General features: G+C 39.1%; 1 protein-coding gene across 3 annotated transcripts in view; it reads right to left on the bottom strand.

Moving 5' to 3' along the window:
* The window catches only part of MCMBP (minichromosome maintenance complex binding protein), a 63,482-nt gene that overhangs the window by 6,756 nt on the left and 36,578 nt on the right, over positions 1-20,148 (bottom strand). For 2 of the 3 annotated variants that reach the window (XM_032176357.2, XM_032176355.2), the window contains exons 6-14: positions 18,455-18,599; positions 14,806-14,957; positions 12,964-13,064; positions 8,599-8,777; positions 7,807-7,930; positions 6,190-6,307; positions 3,891-4,056; positions 1,902-2,035; positions 579-743 (exon numbers count right to left, since the gene is read on the bottom strand). In XM_032176357.2, the coding sequence (XP_032032248.1) occupies positions 579-743; positions 1,902-2,035; positions 3,891-4,056; positions 6,190-6,307; positions 7,807-7,930; positions 8,599-8,777; positions 12,964-13,064; positions 14,806-14,957; positions 18,455-18,599 (1,284 nt within the window). The remainder of the gene's footprint in view (positions 1-578; positions 744-1,901; positions 2,036-3,890; positions 4,057-6,189; positions 6,308-7,806; positions 7,931-8,598; positions 8,778-12,963; positions 13,065-14,805; positions 14,958-18,454; positions 18,600-20,148) is intronic. The other variant, XM_032176356.2, reaches the window with a different exon arrangement.

Raw genomic sequence — 20,148 nt, 5'->3', positions numbered from 1 at the left:
CTAGACAGTAACATGAACCCACGTGAGGAAATAAAGGGTGCTGGTAAAAGTGATTGCATAGACAAATAGAAAAAATAGTACAGAAGTCTTTCCCATTTCTAACTTTTTTCTCTAAAAGACAACTGCAAAAGCAGTAATTCTAAATGTGTTGATGGACATACAATGTATTGAGAGGTAATTGTATGACAGCAGCACGAGGGAGAAGGAATGGAATTATAAAGGGGCAAAGTCTTTGTATAATTAAACTGGCATTAGCCAAAATTTTTTTTAATTAAAAATAACTAAACGAACTGGCATTAATCCTAAATAGATGATTATACTAACATGTTAACTTTATCCTCCCCCCCACCCCCGGCAACCACTAAGAAAATAACTTTAAGAAACCTCAAGGGATTAAAGTGGGACATTGGAAAATACCTATTTCAAACAAAAAGACAGTAATGGAGTAACAGAGGAATAAAAAAAGACATGACAGAAAACAAATGGCAAAATTACCTTATCAGCAATTATGGTAAATGTAAATTGGTTGCATACTGCAATTCAACACAGGGCAATCCTTTATTCTAACCTAGACATACCTTGGTTATTTCATCAGATATGCTATATTCCAAGAATCTCAAAAGGGTTAGATAAATGCGGAATTTGTTCAGCACGGAAGGCAGCACCGCTGAGAGAAGGCTGTTCATGTACTCCTCCATGTTTGGTGGAATTAGCTGGGGCTGTAAGTGAATCTGGCAGTCTGCCTGAAAAGAGAAGGAGTACACTGTATTTTCTGAGTTCCTAAATTGATCTACATTTTTAAAGAAAGATGCATCATCTCTGTCAGCCCCTGTGGGAATTAGAAAATACCATTTATTATTTAGGGGGAGGGAATAATTTTTTTTTTCTATGTGTGTGAGACAGGGTTTTGTCCTGTCGCCCAGGCTGGAGTGCAGTGGTGTGATCGCAGCTCACTGCAACCTGCCTCCCAGGCTCAAGTGATCCTCCCACCTCAGCCTCCTTAATAGTGGGACCACAGGTGCACGCCACCATGCCTGGCTAATTTTTGAATTTTTTGTAGAGACAAGTTTCGTCATGTTGTCCAGGCTGGCCTCAAAGTCCTGGGCTCACGCAATCCACCTGCCTTGGCCTCCCAAAGTGCTAGGATTACAGGTGTGAGCCACGGCACCCAGTGAGAATCTATTTTTAATATTAACTTACATGCTTTATAACTACCTCAGAAATAATTATGAAAGCTTTTTCTTGGTTACTTATGTTTCCTCAATGGTATCAGTAAACACACAAAAATGTAGCCAATCTCTAAAAAGCAGCTAATTAAAAAGTTCTATCACACCTGCACACAGAAAACATATCCTTGAGCCATTTCATTCTTAGTCAAAGGTGGTTTCTCATCAATCGCAGGTGAATACTATTATACAGAGACTATACACCATTTGACAACTGGGAGCATTTCCCATCATCTGCAGAATTAAAAGCTCTCTTTACCAGCCACTCTGAAGACATACCACAGCATTTCACTGTAAAGCATGAAAATAACTACCAAGTGACCAAGGACATTTTAAAAGGAACTCTAAAATATTTTTCACATAAGATTAGCAGAAAACAATGGGTCAAAGGTAGCAAGAACAGAAGTCTGGATGTTAAAATCAGACACTCTCGCTCTGCTCAGATGTGGGTGTTTCTGCTGCCAACAGCCTTGCTGGTCTCATGACTTGCTGATATCTGAGCTTGGTAGATGCAAGGTTTTCATCCATGACAGTGCAAAATACTCAATTCCCTTAATGATCAGCAGTCACAGTTTTTTACAACAAATGTAACTTATTAATAAGCGGTACAAAGAAACAGCAAAAATGTAGTTATTTTTCCAATGTCAACCTCCATTTAAAAATGACTCATCATACCGGGAGGAGTGACCTCCCCTCCGAAGTAATGAAAACGTTAATATTGCAGGGGAATTCCATCTGATGGTAGCTGAAGTCATAATCCACCTTCTGCCATGTTATGAGGTTGCTCAGGGCTGTCACATTATGAACACCTACGAAGGCAGGAAAACACTTTCAGTCATTTGACTTTAATCATCTAAGCAAATCAGTTTTGCTGACACCGATGATGAGCTTTGAAGTTTCTACCACTTTTAATAAAGGGTATGAGGTGCTGTCCAATTTACTACATTAAACGTCACTAAGTGTGTAGGCTTACAACAGTCTTGGTTAAGGTAGAACTTTCTGGGGCCAGGGGATCCCCCCGCAAATCTAATACCTAGCATCTGGTATGCACCTAGACATAAAATAGTTCCCAAGTATGATTATTTCTAAGTGGTGTATTTACAGGGCTAAACCAAGGAAATACTAAAACTACCTTCATACATAGATCAGCCAGATTTTATATTCCCCTTTGCCTTAAATGTGCCCAGTCTACCTCATTTTTTCTTCTACCTTTACCTCTTGAGCTGATTGCAAGCAGTGTATTCTTAATTGTCTTTATTTGAGCACTGGTAAACAATCTGATTTCTTGTGATTTTATAATATATTCCACAACTGAGGTTAGCGTAAACCATTTGATCTATTATTTTTCAGACATTCTCTGAAAACCATTTACAAACTTTACAAAGGGAGGTTAAAAAATAATTAGCCGGGCGTGGTGGTGGGCGCCTGTAGTCCCAGCTACTTGGGAGGCTGAAGCAGAAGAATGGCGTGAACCTGGGAGCTGGAGCTTGCAGTGAGCCGAGTGACACCACTGCACTCCAGCCTGGGCAACAGAGCAAGACTCCGTCTCAAAACAAAAAAAAATTCTATTAGATCTTTTCTACATTTCCCTTTTGAGGTATTAGATGACTAAAGGCAAAGCTTCCTCCCATTTCAGCTTTTTAAAAAGCTATTTGGGGCAGGTGCAGTGGCTCACACCTGTAATCCCAGCACTGTGGGAGGCCAAGGCAGGAAGGATCACTTGAGCCCAGGAATTCAAGATCAGCTGGGCAACATAGAGAGACCCTGTCTCTACCATTCCTTACACTCACTGAACAAAAAATTTTAGGTTATATACAACTACGCAAAGAACCCAACATTGTAGGCCCATACAGACTGCTCCAACCATGCGCTGACACAATAAAACTTTTCACCAAAGAACCCTTACGACCCTCAACATCTAATACTACCCTTTATATTACTGCTGCATTATATTAATACTACCCTTTATATTATTGTATTGCATTATATTGTATTGTATATATTGTATTGTATATATATTCTTATATTATTGTATTGTATATATTGTATTGTACTGTAATATTATATTAATACTACCCTTTATATTATTGCTCCATTATATATAATATAGAAAACATATATATGATATATATAAGATATATCACATATATGATATATAATATATATCTCATATATCATATATTATATAACATTATAAGACATATATATTATATATAATAATTTAATATATTATTTATATAATATAAATATATAATTATATTTACATATAATTATATATTTGTGTATTATATATTTATATACTATATAAATATATAAAAATATACTATATTATATATAATATATAAAATATATAATATAATCATATATTATATATCTTAGACATATATATTATATAATATATAAGATATACATTATATAAGATACATATATAAGATATATAATGTCTGTTCCATTGTACTACTTTCAGAATACTATGGCAAAACATAGTTGGTGTATACAATTAGTTTATAACATATGCTTTAATCAAATTCACATGCCAAGCCTTTATCTTACGTTATTTGTTAAATGTGAATTTGTCCATAGATACTCTTCTAAAAGTTATTCCTAGATCTGGCTTTAGTGGGGAGAAAGTCAGAAATGGAAGAGAAACATCTATGTACGTACCTGGGGTATCCAGCTGCCCCTGTTCCAGGAGAGTCTCATCGATTACAAGGGAAGTATTGCTGGGCAGCTGGAGGAGCCCACTGACCAAGCGATTGGCTGTGTAGTCTTTGTGGGGAATGAATTTCAAATGGTTCATGTTCTCTATAGTCATCTGTAGACGAAAAGACTGCAAAGAGAAATTTTTTAGTGAACAAGAATTTAAGTTTCCCTGTTTTAAGAAAATATGTACTTGGAATTAAACATTGTGTTTCACATAGAAAAAGTGATCTTATAAATTTCTAAGGGAGTAGTGATATGGTTTCTTGAACTCTAGAAGCAAAAATAGTATCTAGATCTTACATTTGAATTTCGTCCATTTTATGAGCTACTTTATTCTCAAATGTCTTGTTCAATATTCTTGAAAATCAATTTTAATTTAACCAATGAAACAAATGGTAGATAACTGACATACAAATATTAAATACCCCAAAGCCTAACCTCTTTCACCTAACACAAGCTAGCTAGCAAAAAGAAAATGTTAATTTTACTCTTCAAGACAGGGAGAGAAAAGCTTAATTTTCCTCTATATTCTTTGACTTAAAATTGTATTCATTCATCGTAGACATTTTTGAACAAACTTTTCACAGAAAAATCAAGGAGTAGAGCACACTGAGCTGTGGGGGGACCTGCGCTCTCAGGAGGTGCCTCCAGGACGTGAGCACCTTCTCACTCAGTGTAACGAGTAAGTGACCCATCTGTGCTCCTCCTCCAGCTGTTGAGCCACCATTCCCAACACCCTCTGTGCTCTGCCTTATACACCAATCCATTCTTCCATCCCTCCAGCTTGAAACAATGTGGCAAGGATGGAGAAGAGGGTATGGTGGGGGAAGGCTGTCAAGGAAGAGGTAAGATATATTGCGAAAATTTAGAGGAGTTTTGTGTATTACCTCAGTGATTCTAAGAAAACAGGGGGAGCTTAGGGGTGCTTAAATGACCTACCATGTATTAATTTATTTGTTAATCTTCTACCTAAACTCTGTGAGGGCAAAGGATTTGTTTCGGTAATTCTCAAACTGTGGTCCCGAGAACCCCCAGGGAATTGCTTCAACCCTTTTACGGGGTCAATCAGGTCAAAATCATGCATGGATAAAAGATCCTTTCAATGTGCAAGACTAATGAATTTTACCATAGCAGACTATGGAAAATTTATGAATAGGATTTCAGATTCCACACTTAACTATCTTTAAGGAAATGTCATGTGGACAGTTTTGGTCTAGTATCAAAGACCACCACCCAGTTATCTGCAAAGGCTATCAAAACCATCCTTCCTTTACCAACTCCTTTTCCATCTGTGTGAGGCCAGCTTTCCTTCATATACTTCAACCAAAACCTGAGATTACAATAGACTGAAGGCAGAAGCAGATACAAGCATCCATTGTCTCCTATTAATCCAGACATTAAAGAGATTTGCAAGAATGTAAAACAATGTCACGTTTATCACTAATCATTTTTGGCTTGGGAAAAGTTGTTTTTATAAAAATATTTATATGTAATTTTTTATTTTTAATAGATGTATTTACTTTATCTTCTAGTCTGGTAAATTAATGATAAGTATAACATGAAAAACGGCTCTTTGAGTACTTAATACATTTTTCAGTGTAAAGTGAGTCTAAGGAGACTGAGAACTGCTGGTATATTCCGGTCCACTTCTGCTTCTTGAGGGCCTAGACGAGTGTTAGCACTGAGACACTCAATACATTTGGTTCAATAAGGATCTAGTGCACCCTCTTCAATTTCCAAAGAAGTGATCAGTATTTTCAGTCACACAAGTAATCAGAAGCAATTCCCCTGTTCCCAAGATCCTACCACCATGCAAATACTGCATTCCAGATACCCTGGCAAATAAAGTGAGCTCAACTTTCCAAACAGGAATTAAAATTGAGGCAATGGAGATAAAGAACTTTATTACCTCAACTAAAAGAATTATGCTCCTATAATTTAGAGTTTATTTAGATTTAAGACTTTAGTGTACAAAAAGGATACCAAATTGGACAAATTGGTATCAACAGAGTATAATTTTAAGGCAGTTACTGAAATTGTTTTGTTAGACTTACAGAAATTTGTGCTTAGGCAAAAAGAAGAAAAAAGTGAAACGTTTAGGGGAAAGTACATTTTGAATTAGGTAACTTGGCAGGCTTTGTTTCCCCTTAAATAAGATCTATTAAAATCTCTAAGTTAAATATTTGAAGTGAATGAAAGACAGTTAGATGGATTTCTTAAGTGTGCTTAGGTTTATAATACATATTTATATTCATCTTACTGCTGGAACAAGATGTTGAATAATTCGATACAAGTGTTCCGTGAAGGTACTATTCCGTGGGCAACCACTCAAGTTAACTGTAAATTTTCCTAGTGGAAGGACATCTCTTCTTGTATATCTAGAAAAGAAAGAAATCAATTAATAAGATGCTGAAGTGACTTCCTGATTTCTATCAAAAAGCAAAGAATAGAAAAATTAGCTTAATATTGTCATTAAAAATAAATCAGAATATTCTGACCAGTTATTTTATCAGAATAACAGCAATAAAATAGCCAATATTGGTACGTAAGTGCTGCTGGTCATGTGCCAAAGACCATTCTGAGTACGTAAATGTTTCCTCATTTAACCCCTAACCATTCAGCGGTAGGTACTGTTGTCTTTGCTTTACAGATGAGAAATGCTCAGAGATGATAATAAGCAACATGTTCATCTAAACGGAAGCTGACAGAGCTGGGATATGAATCCGGGTAGTTTGGTTCCAGAGCCTGTGCTCTCAACCATTATGTACTACTGTCACAGATTGATTTGAGAAAAGATAAGATTTACAGCACAAAGATGTTTCCTGCAACTTTCTAATAGAGAAAAGCTAGGAAAACCTAACATTTAGAGAAATGGTTACAGTATGGTACAACTGCATAGTGAAATACTTTGCAGCCACTACAAAGTTCATGAAGCATTATGATGGGAAAATGTTTAATATGTATCAACCGCTGAAAACAAGACACGGATCTGTGCTTAGAGTGTAACTAAGACCTATGCAGGGATGTATACATACGTAAACAAAAACCAATGAACATGTACCTAAAGGTTAACGGAGGTTCTAAGTGGTGAAATTACAGATGGTGTACATTTTCCTCTTTATGTCCTTGGAACTTGTCAAAGGCCCACACTAGTTTTAAAGTCAGAAAACAAAGAAATACAGTGGAGTCAAGGGATGCGGTGCTAGTGTCAATGTCCACGTTAAATGTGCACACGATGTGGGCGCCTTGAGATGTATAAACAGAGCGTTCGGAAGCAAAAGGGATAAAACGGCTCATTTTGCTCATCAGCCAGATCCTTTATCTCGGGGTCCCCAGTGCCCAGGCCGTGGACTAGTACTGGTTGATGGCCTGTTAGGAACCGGGCCACAACGCAGGAGGTGAGGGGTGGGCGAGCGGGCATTACCGCCTGAGTTCCGCCTCCTGTCAGATCAGCAGTGGCATCAGATTCTCACAGGAGCGTGAACCCTATTGTGAACTGCGCATTTGTGTGTTCCTTATGAGAATCTAACGCCTGATGTTCTGAGGTGGAACAGTTTCATCCTCAAACCATCCCCACTCCAGTCCATGGAAAAATGGTCTTCCATGAAACGGGTCCTTGGTGCCAAAAAGGTTGGGGACCACTGTTTTATCTGATTTTGGCTCTAAAATTTAAGGGGACATAATCAAAATGCTAAATGTGAAACTGTGAGAAAAGGAATTTGTCTGTGATTTGGTATAACAGTTGTTAACACTGAACAGATAAAAAGCATGTGATGAAGCCCAATAAGGAAAACACAGATTACACCAGCAATCTTCCCACTCTTCCACTTCCACACACACCAAACTCCCCTAATTCCCACCAGCATACAGCACTTACACTGTGGAGATGAGATGTAATATAAGGTATTCAGCAGCCAAACTATCCCCCAGAAGGGCATGAGTAAGGAACCCAAGAAGTTCTGCTCTGACTGGAGACAATTCGGACATGAAACTTGAAACAACTGAAGGAGAAAGGGAGACCTGAGTCAGGACACACACACCAGTTCCTCTCAAGTGTCTTAGGTAAAAAATAACTATGTGAGCAAAGCACAACAATTCAGTAGACAGTAAGTAAAGCGTAACATATCCATCAGTAAGTGATGCTCATTTTAAAAATAAGATAGTTTGCATCCTCCTGTTTTTTTTTTTTTTTGAGACCGAGTTTTGCTCTTTTTGCCCAGCCTGGAGTGCAACGGCGCCACCTCGGCTCACCGCAACCTCTGCCTCCGGTTCAAGTGATTCTCCTGCCTCAGCCTCCCAAGTAGCTGGGATTACAGGCACATGCCACCACACCTGGCTAATTTTGTATTTTTAGTAGCGACAGGGTTTCACTATATTGGCCAGGCTAGTCTCGAACTCCTGACCTCAGGTGATCCACCCATCTCGGCCTCCCAAAGTGCTAAGATTACAGGCGTGAGCCACTGCACCCAGCCTTGTATACTCTTTTGTCCTCATTTCAGTGAAGAGAATTAACATAAGAGAAAAATGGGGCAATGAGAGAGAGATTACTGAAAACACTTATTGTGAGGAATGAAGACCTGACCCTTAATTCCACTATGAGCACGTTACAGGCAGCTCTGGACACACACTGAGGCTAACAGTAGATAGCTGACTAGGCTGTAACACTTACACTTACAGGTTTTGCTCTCCTCTTTGTTAAGGCAGGCAGGCAATAATGGGTTGATGTGTTGCAACTTCTGGGCTAAGATCACATGAATTCTCGGCACTAATGAAGCAGGAGGACTGTGTACTCTCTGCTCCTCTGCTGTGTCTGTGCACTCCATCGGATCCAGCAGTGCAGAGGCATCCCTGTGGAGAGATGATAAAGTTTCAATTTAGAGAGACATCAGTTGCACAGATGCAAAAATAATATGCATCTTGGAAAACAAAATTAAAGCCAAGAATATTTCCACCTGTACATCTCCTTAAAGAACAGAAAGTGACCTCTCATTCTAACGTGTTACATCACACAGACTTCGGGCTTGTTAAGACGTATCATGAAATAATGCATTTACTCCATTTTTCAAGAACGGTTTTTTTTTTTTTTTTAGATGGAGTCTCACTGTGTTGCCCAGGCTGGAGTGCAGTGATGTGATCTCGGCTCATTGAACCTTCCTGGGTTCAAGCGTTTCTCGTGCCTCAGCCTCCTGAGTAGCTGAGATTACAGATGCATACCACCATGCCTGGCTAATTTTTGCATTTTTAGTAGAGTCAGGGCTTCACTATGTTGGCCAGGCTGGTCTCGAACTCCTGACCTCAAGTGATCTGCCTGCCTTGGCCTCTCAAAGTGTTGGGATTACAGGCGTGAGCCACCATGCCTGGCCAGGAACAGTAATATTTTTTATTCAGCACTTCAATAAATGGAATGTAGGATGTCACTCATAAGGCCATTTCAAAACACAGGTATTCCTTCGACTACTGGCCGGGACATCGAATACTTGACAGCAGATCTCAAAAACTGGGGTCTTTTTCTCAAAAGCCGTCCGGTATCTATTATTCAGTGTGTGGAGAATCCATTCATCTCTTATCTTGCTAATTGTTTTTCCTAAATTTAATTCTTACATGATCCCTCGAATACTGAGTAGACAAGCAATGAAAGTATGAATTTTTCAGACTTGCTAAATAAATCTGCAGATGATAGATTTGTGAGACGACTGAAACAAATGGCTAATCTTTTAGATCTTGACTTTATAGATTCTACAGACACTGAAGTAATAAATTCATACTCCTGTATTTTTTAATACAAGCATAATAACCTTTTCCATAGTATGTACCACGTGACAGACAATGTTCAATGCCTTACACGTACAAATTCACCAAAACCTCACATCTACCCTTATTTACAATGAGGAAACCAAGCCCAAGGTGACATAGCTAGTAAGTGGCCAAGTCAGGACTCCAACCCAGGCTGTCTGCCTGTCTGTGCTCTTAACCTCTGTGATGGTTAATACTGTGTCAATTTGACTGGATTGAAGGATGAAAAGTATTGTTCCTGGGTGTGTCTGTGAGGGTGTTGCCAAAGGAGATTAACATTTGAGTCAGCGGGCTGGGACAGGCAGACCCACCCTGAATCTGGGTGGGCAGCATCTAATCAGCTGCCAGCATAAAGGCAGGCATGGAAAGAGCAGACTGGCTGAGTCTTCCGGCCTCCATCTTTCTCTCATGCTGGATGCTTCCTGCCCTCAAAAATCAGACTCCAAGTTCTTCAGCTTTTGGACTCTTGGCCCTACACCAGTGGTTCGCCAGGACCTCTTAGGCCTTCAGCCACGGACTGAAGCCTGCACTGTTGGCTTCCCTACTTTTGAGATTTTGAGACTCAGGCTGGCTTCCTTGCTCCCCAACTTACAGATGGCCTATTGTGGGACTTTACCTTGTGATCGTGTGAGTCAATTCTCCTAATAAACTCCCCTTCATATATTAATCTATCCTATCAGTTCCGACCCTTTAGAGACCCCTGACTAATACAACCTCTAAACTAAACTACATCAATAGTGAAGTAACTAAAGCAGGAAAGTCATCATAATCAGAAATTGCCAAGATGAACAATCTCATATACTATTACTAAGGGACGGTTAAGCTTATTTAAAGTTGTTTAAAATTTTTGTTTTGTACCATTTTTTTTTTAACTGTGAAAAATGTTAAGTTCATCCTATACAGAAACTAAGATGATGAATGTCCAGTATTCAACAAGAGGACTCTGGTGTAGATGAGGGACATCAGCCCTTGCTTTTGGCAATCTCAAAACAAAACAAAAATGAATGAGGAAGATCTAGATTTCCAAGATATGTTGTTAATAAAAAAAATTAAAAAGTGTAAATGAGTATATATACCATGTTACCTTTTATAGAAGAAAAAGGTAGAAATAAAATGTATACGTATCTTCATATTTTTGTAAAAAAATAAATACAGGAAGGATAAACCAGAAAGTACGGTTCCCTAAGGAGGCTGGGTGGGAAGAGACAACAGGAATGGGGATAGCTGAGAATGACACCTCTGAGAATCTTTCTAAGTAAAATAAATAATGAAATCACTCCGGAGGGGAAGAAAAGTTCCCTGAGTAACTGGAACATAGCTCTGACTACACAGCTGCATTCTAAAATAAAAATGAACTGGAAATGTATTGAACTCTAATTACTAGGTTTCTGTTTTGTAGTGGTATGGGTTACCAATTCTGAAATTCCCTTCTGTACATGGTAGAAATGGGGAAACGACAGATTGTGAATAATGGGAATCAAATTTGTTAGAAAAGGAAGTCATAAATATAGAAAGGAGAACAACTAGAACATGTGACTCCTGCTGTGCTGAGCTGGAATCAGAAATATGAACCCATGGTTTTTCACAGACGTTAGAAATATACAAAACATGCATGTGTGAGTATGTATGTGTGCATTTAAATGTGTATGCATGTATATGTATACATATGTTGCATGTATCCTAGCTCTCTACTTTAAGGGCCTAGATGCAAATCTAACCCAGTACCAACGAGCACATCTAGGACTCAGATCTTCAAAGCATATGATGAAGCTGCAACAGCTTAATATGCCAGAAAATAAATGTTAAAAAATGGTAACATCATCTCAAAAAAAGGACCCAGCACCTGCTTAAAGTGGCTCCCACTAGCCAAATCTGGGAAAATTTGGGTCTCAAAATAAAATAATGATATTAACATTGAATAAAATCAGAATCTATTAGTCCATACTAAATATAAGTAAATACATTACTTGAATAAACAAATGGAAGAGGTATCTTTTATAGTAGAATGCCAATAAATAAATGTACTGAGTTAGAAAATTGCCAACATAGTAATAACTGATTCAAGCAAGAATCATCAATGAATGCTAAAATAAATTGGTGAAAGTTTAATGAGAAACTGGATATTTATGTCCCAAAGTACCTTCCTCCAAGTTACTTGTCAATTACAAAGTGAGAAATGTAACTTTAGAGAAGAGACATCTGGAAGACACCACCTTAACCAACTAATGAAAATTAACCTCACCAGTAAAGGGACAAACTGACATTGCATGCCTCCTGCTGTAACATACTGAGGATACATCAATTCTGTAATATTCCTACCAAAAATGCAAAACATTGAGTCTAACCATGAGGAAACAAGTAACTGGTAACTGGCTTACACTCTTCAGAAGTATCAAGGCTCTCTGCTCTCTACCACGTGAGAAGACAGCCATCTGCAAACCAGGAAGTGGGCCCTCACTAGAAACCAGATCTGCTGGGAACTTGATTTTGGACTTCCCAGCCTCCAGAACTACTGGAAGACATACACTTCTGTTGTTAAAGGAAAAAAAAAAAGTGGCAAGACCATGAAAGACAAAGGCTGAGGACTGTTTCAGATTGACCTCTAGTTATTTAGGTTTATGTTTTGTAGAGGTATGACTTAACAATTCTGAAATTCCCTTCTCTATGTTGTAAAAATGTGCAAATGTAAGATTGTGAAAAATGGGAATCAAGTTTAAGAGAGTTACACTAATATAGAAAAGAGAACAAGTAGAACGACACCTGTGGTGCTGAACGGGAATCAGAAATACAGTATAAACTCAGTAGAAAGAGAGAATGAGCGAGCTTCTGAACCTTGGACTGGGGGATGCAGAAGGGAGACATGTAAAAAAGAACATGATTAAGACAATTAGTGAAATTAAGTATAGATTGTGGATTAGTGTATTGTATATGTGTGGCAAATTTCCTAGTTTTGATACCTGTACTCTAATTATGTATGAGAAAGTCAGTGCTCTTAGGAAATGTTGACAAGCAGTTAGGGGTAAAAGGGTTTGATTTCTGCAACATACTTTCAAGTGTTTCAGAAAAATGTGTGCATAGATAGAAAGCACAAATGAATGACAAAGCACATGGGGTGCAAGTGTTTACAACTGGTACATCTGGGAAAAAGGGAAAAGGGAGTTCTTTAAAACCATCCTGTAACTTTCCTGAAAACTTGAAATTATATAATAAAGGAGAACAAAAAAAGAGCACACAGACTCACCTTTCATCATTATTCAGTATACTCAGCACAGGATCCACAGACAGTATGCCATATAGCTCAAGAATGTCATTTACTTTGAAACAATCCCAATCTTCATAAACCTAACAAGAGACCACATGAAATCACATTGTTAGAACAGACACAAAGCTTAAGATATTAGTCTTGAAGTACCAATATCTTGGAATTTTAGATCAGAAAACAGACCTTAAAGCAAATCCTTTATTTCATAAATTTTTATAAATTGAGACCAAGAGTCATTCTGCTATTTAGCAAATAAGTGAAAAACCAAAACAAAGGATGCCTGCCTACCTTCCAAACTAATGTCTGTTTTCAATATACCACAGTACTACAAAAAAAAAAAAAGGATTTTCCTAAAATTAAAAAAAGCCTTTTCCCAAAGGCTGACAGTTAAAACTAGAACCGTGCACTATCTCAAAACCTATTAAACCACACCAAGAAAAGGAAAAAACAAAAACAAGATGATTAGCTTTGCATTTATTCATAAACTGCAACATCGGATTAACACAAAACTTGGAATGGCCAGAAGATTTTTCACAATTAAAAAAAAAAAACAACCTTTCAAAATTGTCTGTCATGATGGACTTAGTGATAGTCAAGGCCATTTACTGATCACGCCTGGTAGAAGCATGGCAGGGGAAAATGGTTAATTTTGGTCCCTGTGCCATATGACTTAAGTGTCATTTCAGTTAAAACCGCTGAGAATCTGGGTGCAGTGGCTCACCCCTGGAATCCCAGAACTTTGGGAAGCTGAGGTGGGTGGGTCACTTGAGGTCAGGAGTTCAAGACCAGCCTGGCCAACATAGTGAAACCCCATCTCTATGAAAAATATAAAAAACTAGCTGGGTGTGGTGGTGCATGCCTGTAATCTCAGCTACTCAGGAGGCTGAGGCACGAGAATTGCCTGAACCCAGGAGGTAGAAGTTGCAGTGAGCCAAGATCATGCCATTGCATACCAGCCTGGACAACAGAATGAGACTGCCTCAAAAACAAAACAAAACAAAACAAAACAAAACAAAAAAAACCCCCAAAAACAAAAAAACCCAAAATGCACAAAGAATAAGGATGGAAATCCTTAACAATCATTTCTGAACCTTCTATCACTTGCTCATTTATCAGGATCAAAATACTAGAATAAGTAAGATGGAAGAACAAACTATTAAAAGTTTTCTTACTTCTGCTTTATTTTAGATATAAGTGAGAAACAGGTTTTGCTGAGAGAAGGAAGAAGACAAAAATGAAGAAGATATTATGTTAGAAATGATACAGGAAGGGAATAGACATAATTTAAAAGTTGTTCTGCTTCTGCATTTGAGATATTCTTCAATTCTTTTAACTTGTGAATATGTTAGCTTACATGCAAAAGGAACGTGCAGGTGTGATTAAATTAACAACCTTGAAATGGGGGGATTATCCTTGATTAACTGGCTGGGCCCCATGTAATCACACAGATTCTTAAAATTGGGGAACCCTTCCTGGTTGTGGTCAGATGAGATGTCAACATGCAAAAAATGGTCAGACAAATGCAATGTTGCTGGCTACGAATATGGAAGAAGGAGCCATAAGCCAAGGAAATTCTCCCTTAGGGGCTCCGAGAAAGGAATGTAGCCCTGCTGGCACCTCGAGTTTACCCTACTGAGACCATGTTGGATTTCTGACCTAAAGCCCGTAAGATGATAAACTTTTGCTGCTTTAGGCTATTAAATTTGCAGTGATTTGCTATAGCTAGCCTGACACAAGAAAACAAATGCAAATGCTCAGACACTAAGCTACTTTCTGAGACATATAACATGTCAATGTTGGATCTATGAAAAGTTTTATTACCTTCACAAGGCATGCAGGGCCCTTCTCTCCTGGCAATGGAAAATTCAAATCAAAAGGAGAAGACAAGTTCAGAGAGTTCAGCTGTTGCCCAGTAGAAGCTTCAGTTTCTAAACGTTTTGGCTCTCCACACCATTGAAGACCACCAACACTCCCTAAATTCAAAGGATAGCATTGCACTTAGTCATTTCTAAGGCCTCCTGGAGAAAAAGAACATTCCATAAATGCCTTTCAAGTTTGATATATGTGATGCTTCTGAGCTTGCAAAGTTCAAGTTGTTACAGTTTTTAAGGAAACAGCACATACTAACAAAGTCTTTTGTTTGATCTGTAAGAGGACAAAAACAAACATGTAGATCTAAAAAGTTTACTTTTTTCCCTTACTGTAAGATATCAACAAATTCCTCCCATCAAATCTCATGTATAACCAGTTTCAAAAGTTGATTTGCAATATGGTTACTTTGACATCTTTGATTTAAGGAATACATGGTCTACCGACAGCAAAACTCCTTGGTAGAACATACTTTTTCTATTAATTAAGCAGAATAAAACCATACAGCAATAAATTAATTTACCAAATACTTATTAATACCCAGTATGTACCAGGAATCAAACCACTTGTTGGGGATATACAGGTCATTAAAAGAATAACCCCAACTCCTGAAGTAGTTACACTTTAGGGCTGATAACATGAGAATCAAATTATAGCCTGCCATACCACGAAATACCACTCAGCAATAAAAGGGACAAACTACTGATACATGCAACAATTGGGATGGATCTCAAGGGAATTGTGCTGAAGAAAAGACAATCCCCAAAGTTTATGTAATATACAATTCCATTCTTAAAATGACAAAATTATAAGAGATAGAGAAGAGACCAGTGGTTGCTACGGTCTAGAGACTTGGGGGGATGGAGGAGGCAGGAGAGTGGTAGTTATGAGCATAAAAGGGCAACATGAGAGATCTGGGTAATGAAATATTCCCGATCTTAACTGTGGTGGTGGTCAAATGAATCTACCTATGTGATAAAACTGCAAAGAACAGGCCAGGTGCAGTGGCTCAAGCCTGTAACCCCAGTACTTCGGGAGGCTGAGGCAGGTGGATCACGAGGTCAGGAGACCATCCTGGCTAACACGGTGAAACCCCGTCTCTACTAAAAATACAAAAAATTAGCCAGGCGTGGAGGTGGGCGCCTGTAGTCCCAGCTACTCAGAAGGCTGAGGCAGGAGAATGGCGTGAACCCGGGAGGCAGAGCTTGCAGTGAGCCGAGATTGCGCCACTGCACTCCAGCCTGGGCGACAGAGCAAGACTCCGTCTCAAAAAAAAAAAAAAAAAGAAAAACAAATGATTGTATCAATGTCCATTTCCTGGTTATGACATTCTTCTATAATTACGTAAGGTGTTACCATTGGGGGAAGTAGAGGCTAAAAGGTATACAAGATCTTTCTGTATTATTATTTTTTTTTTTGAGACAGAGTCTTGCCCTGTCACCCAGGCTGGAGCATGGTGGCGATCGGGGCTCACTGCAACCTTTGCCTCCCGGGTTCAAGCAATTCTCCTGCCTCAGCCTCCTAAGTAGCTGGGATTACAGGCGTGCACAACCATGCCCAGCTAATTTTTGTATTTTTAGTAGAGATGGGGTTTCACCATGTTGGCCAGACTGGAACTCCTGACCTCAAGTGACATGCCTGCCTTGGCCTCATGAAGGGCTGAGATTATAGGTGTGAGCCACCGCGACCAGCCTCTCTGTATTATTTCTTACAACTGCATGTAAATCTATACTGTGTCAAAATAAAAAGTTTAAAAATATGTATAGCCTGAAAGATTGACTAAACACCAACAAGTTTTACTTTATATAAATAAAGTACTCAAATGCATAAAAAGCCTGCATTAGGACATTCAAACAAGAATGGTAAGAAATAAAAGTAGCATCAACTGCTTAAGTGATAAGAGAATTAACATATTTCCTGGACTTGAATACATACTTGAATATATTACAATATATAAGTTACTATGATATTTATTTGAGATGGAGTCTCTCTGTCACTCTGGCTAGAGTGCAATGGCACGATCTCAGCTCACTGTAACCTCTGCCCCCCTGTGTTCAAGTGATTCTACTGCCTTAGCCTCCCGAATAGCTGAGATTACAGGTGCCTGCCACCATGCCTGGCTAATTTTTGTATTTTTAGTAGAGACGGGGTTTCGCCATGTCGTCCAGGCTAGATGATAGACCATTAATTTTAATATATTCTGGGGATCGGTGGAGAAAAAGAATACTGCGACATTTATATGTATTCATAGTAAAACATTCCAATTTTAAACACATTAAAATATATCTTAGCATTAAGAAAATTGGGAAGTATCAATTTATAAAGTAGAGTAATATATGGGTAAATAAAATTCATTAGTAAATCCCTGTTTACCACTGATTGTTAAATTTGCCTTGGCCAGGCACAGTGGCTCACGCCTGTAATCCCAGCACTTTGGGAGGCCGAGGCAGGCGGATCATCTGATGTCGGGAGCTCGAGACCAGCCTGACCAACGTGGAGAAACCTTGTCTCTACTAAAAATACAAAATTAGCCAGGCGTGGTGGCGCATGCCTGTAATTCCAGCTACTCAGGAGGCTGAGGCAGGAGAATCGCTTGAACCCAAGAGGCGGAGCTTGCAGCGAGCCGAGATCGTGCCACTGCAATCTAGCCAGGGCAACAGGAGCGAAACTCTGTCTCAAAAAAAAAATAAAATAAAAAAATAAATAAATAATTAAGCCTTCTCTACCCAATCCTGCAGATAGTAAATGACCAGACTGATTTGTTTTGCCTCCTTGTCCTTTAATTTTTCCTTCTGATTAAAGGTGCTGAAGGGAAGTGGATAGCACATACTCGAATATATTACAAACTCGAATATATTACAAATATAAAGACAAACTTATATACCCACCATAACAAAGAAATCCACTACTTATAAAAGCTAAGACTGGTTGGGCGTGGTGGCTCACGCCCATTATGCCAGTGGCTTTGGGAGGCTGATATAGAAGGATCACCCGAGCCCAGGAGTTTGAGACCAGCCTGGGCAACATAGTGAGATCCCATCTCTACACAAAATTTAAAAAGTTAGCTGCGTGTGGTGGCATGCGCCTATAGCCCTAGCTACTAGGCAGGTTGAAGTGACGGGATCACTTGAGCCCAGGAGGTCAAGGCTACAGTAAGCCACGATTATGCCACTGCACTCCAGCCTGGGTGATGGGAGTGGAACCCTGTCTCCAAACACAAACAAACAAGAAAATTAAAAAGAAAACGAGAAAGCATGTTTTCAGATAAAAATAACTCATTTTTAGGGTAAAGTACCAGGCTTCTGTATTATTTAAGAATTAGGAAAAAAATAAATATGAAGATAGAAAAGACCTTTCCAGATAGTCACTTGAGACTCCAAAAACATACATTAGAGCAGCCACTTGTCACAAAGTGATGCCTAATTGCTCATTTGCGAAGCACAGTCTGATCAAAGAGTACTGTAAAAAACTCTCAACATGTCTGTAACTCTGATAAATTGCCAGCTCCTAAATATAGAGCTATATGATGTAACAATTCACTCTGAAAACCAATCTACTGTAAGACAGCAAAGTCTAGAGAAAACCTGTTAGCACACAATACCTGCATGTCTGGCACCTGCATGTTGGTCTTTCTGTTTATTGGGCTGTAGGTCCATATCGTCGTCATCTTCATAACTCCTCTTGTGGCGACTGGGAGTGTAGGATGTTGAGGGACTGACTCGAGCTTGGTTTGCATTAACATAGGCGTTAAACGAAAAGTTAAGAAAAGACTACCATAAACTGAGGAATATCCTAAATGTTTTGCTAATTATATGACTTATAAAAAATTACTAGTTTGGCAATTCAGTTAAAATGGAAATGCATTTTTAAAAGGAGGCTAGACTTCCAGTTTTGGTCACGAGAGTAACAGGTATCAACCTTATGCTGCTGTCCTTGCTGTAAACAACAATGCAACTGGACAAAATACGTGAAGCAACTGTTTTCAGTCACTGGACAACAGGGAGCATAAGGTTATGATCCTTGAATGGGGAGAAACACAGCAGGTAAACTCCAAATTCTCCCAGCTCTCTCCTGCAGACATTCTCCAAACTGCAACAAAGAGCAGTAGAGGCCCTGCTCTTACTGGGTGGAGAAGACAGAGCACATGGTTCAGGGCTAGTGAAGCAACTGGAATTTGCAGAGAAGTACTAGAAAGGGAGTAGTTATGGATAAAAGATCCTGAAGGTTCCATTTGGATCTCTGACAAAACACTAAACTGTGGATATACAAGTCAAGATTCCCTGAGGCCTAGCAGAGAACAGCTGCTAGTTGGCACAGAGTTAAATGGAGACTCTGGAGGTAGTATAATACCAGAATGGACCCTGCTAGTCATCCCAGACATTTGGGTAAGACCTAGAAATAGCAGGCCTCATGAATAAGGATGATCTACTGCACAACAAGGGCTGTTCTACACCACCCCTAACAAATCCCAGGTGGATGCAGTGGCTAACATCTGTAAACCCAGCACTTTGGGAGGCTCAGGTGGGAGGACTGCTCTGCCCAGGAGGCTAAGAGTAGCCTGGGCAACACAGTGAGAACTCATCTCTCTCTTTTTTTTTTTTGAGACAGTGTCGTTCTGTTGCCTAGGCTGGAGTGCAGTGGTGCAATTTCAGCTCACTGCAACCTCAGCCTTCTGGGTTCAGGTGATCCTCCCGTCTCAAGCCACAGGAGTAGCTGGAACCACAGGTGCCCACCACCACACCTGGCTAATTTTTGCATTTTTTGTAGAGACAGAGTTTTGCCATGTTGGCCAGGTTGGTCTCAAACTCCTGGCCTCAAGTGATCCTCCTGCCTCTGCCTCCCAAAGTGCTGGGATTATAGGCATGAGCCACTGTGCCTGGTCTATTTTTTTTAAATAAGTATTAAAATAAAAAATAAAAATTCTATATCCAATGAAAATGTTCTTCAAAAATTAAGGTGACGCCGGGTGTGGTGGCTCACATCTGGAATCCTAGTGCTTTGGGAGGCGGAGGCCGGTAGATCACTTGAGCTCAGGAGTTCGAGACCAGCCTGGGCAACAAAGGGAGAGACCCTGTCTCAAAAATAAATAAATAAATAAATAAAACAAACAAAAATGAAGGTGAAATAAAAGACATTTTCAATTGAACAGAAACTGACAGAATTCGGCACCAAAAGATCTGTATTTAAAAAAAAAAAAAAAAAAAATTGCTGGCCAGGCACAGTGGCTCATGCCTGTAATCCCAGCACTTCGGGAGGCTAAGGTGGGTGGATCACCTGAGGTCAGGAGATTAAGAT

Source organism: Hylobates moloch, unplaced genomic scaffold (assembly GCF_009828535.3).
Source record: "Hylobates moloch isolate HMO894 unplaced genomic scaffold, HMol_V3 SCAFFOLD_3, whole genome shotgun sequence".
NCBI lineage: Eukaryota > Metazoa > Chordata > Mammalia > Primates > Hylobatidae > Hylobates > Hylobates moloch.
This window is presented reverse-complemented; position numbering and strand designations above follow the sequence as displayed.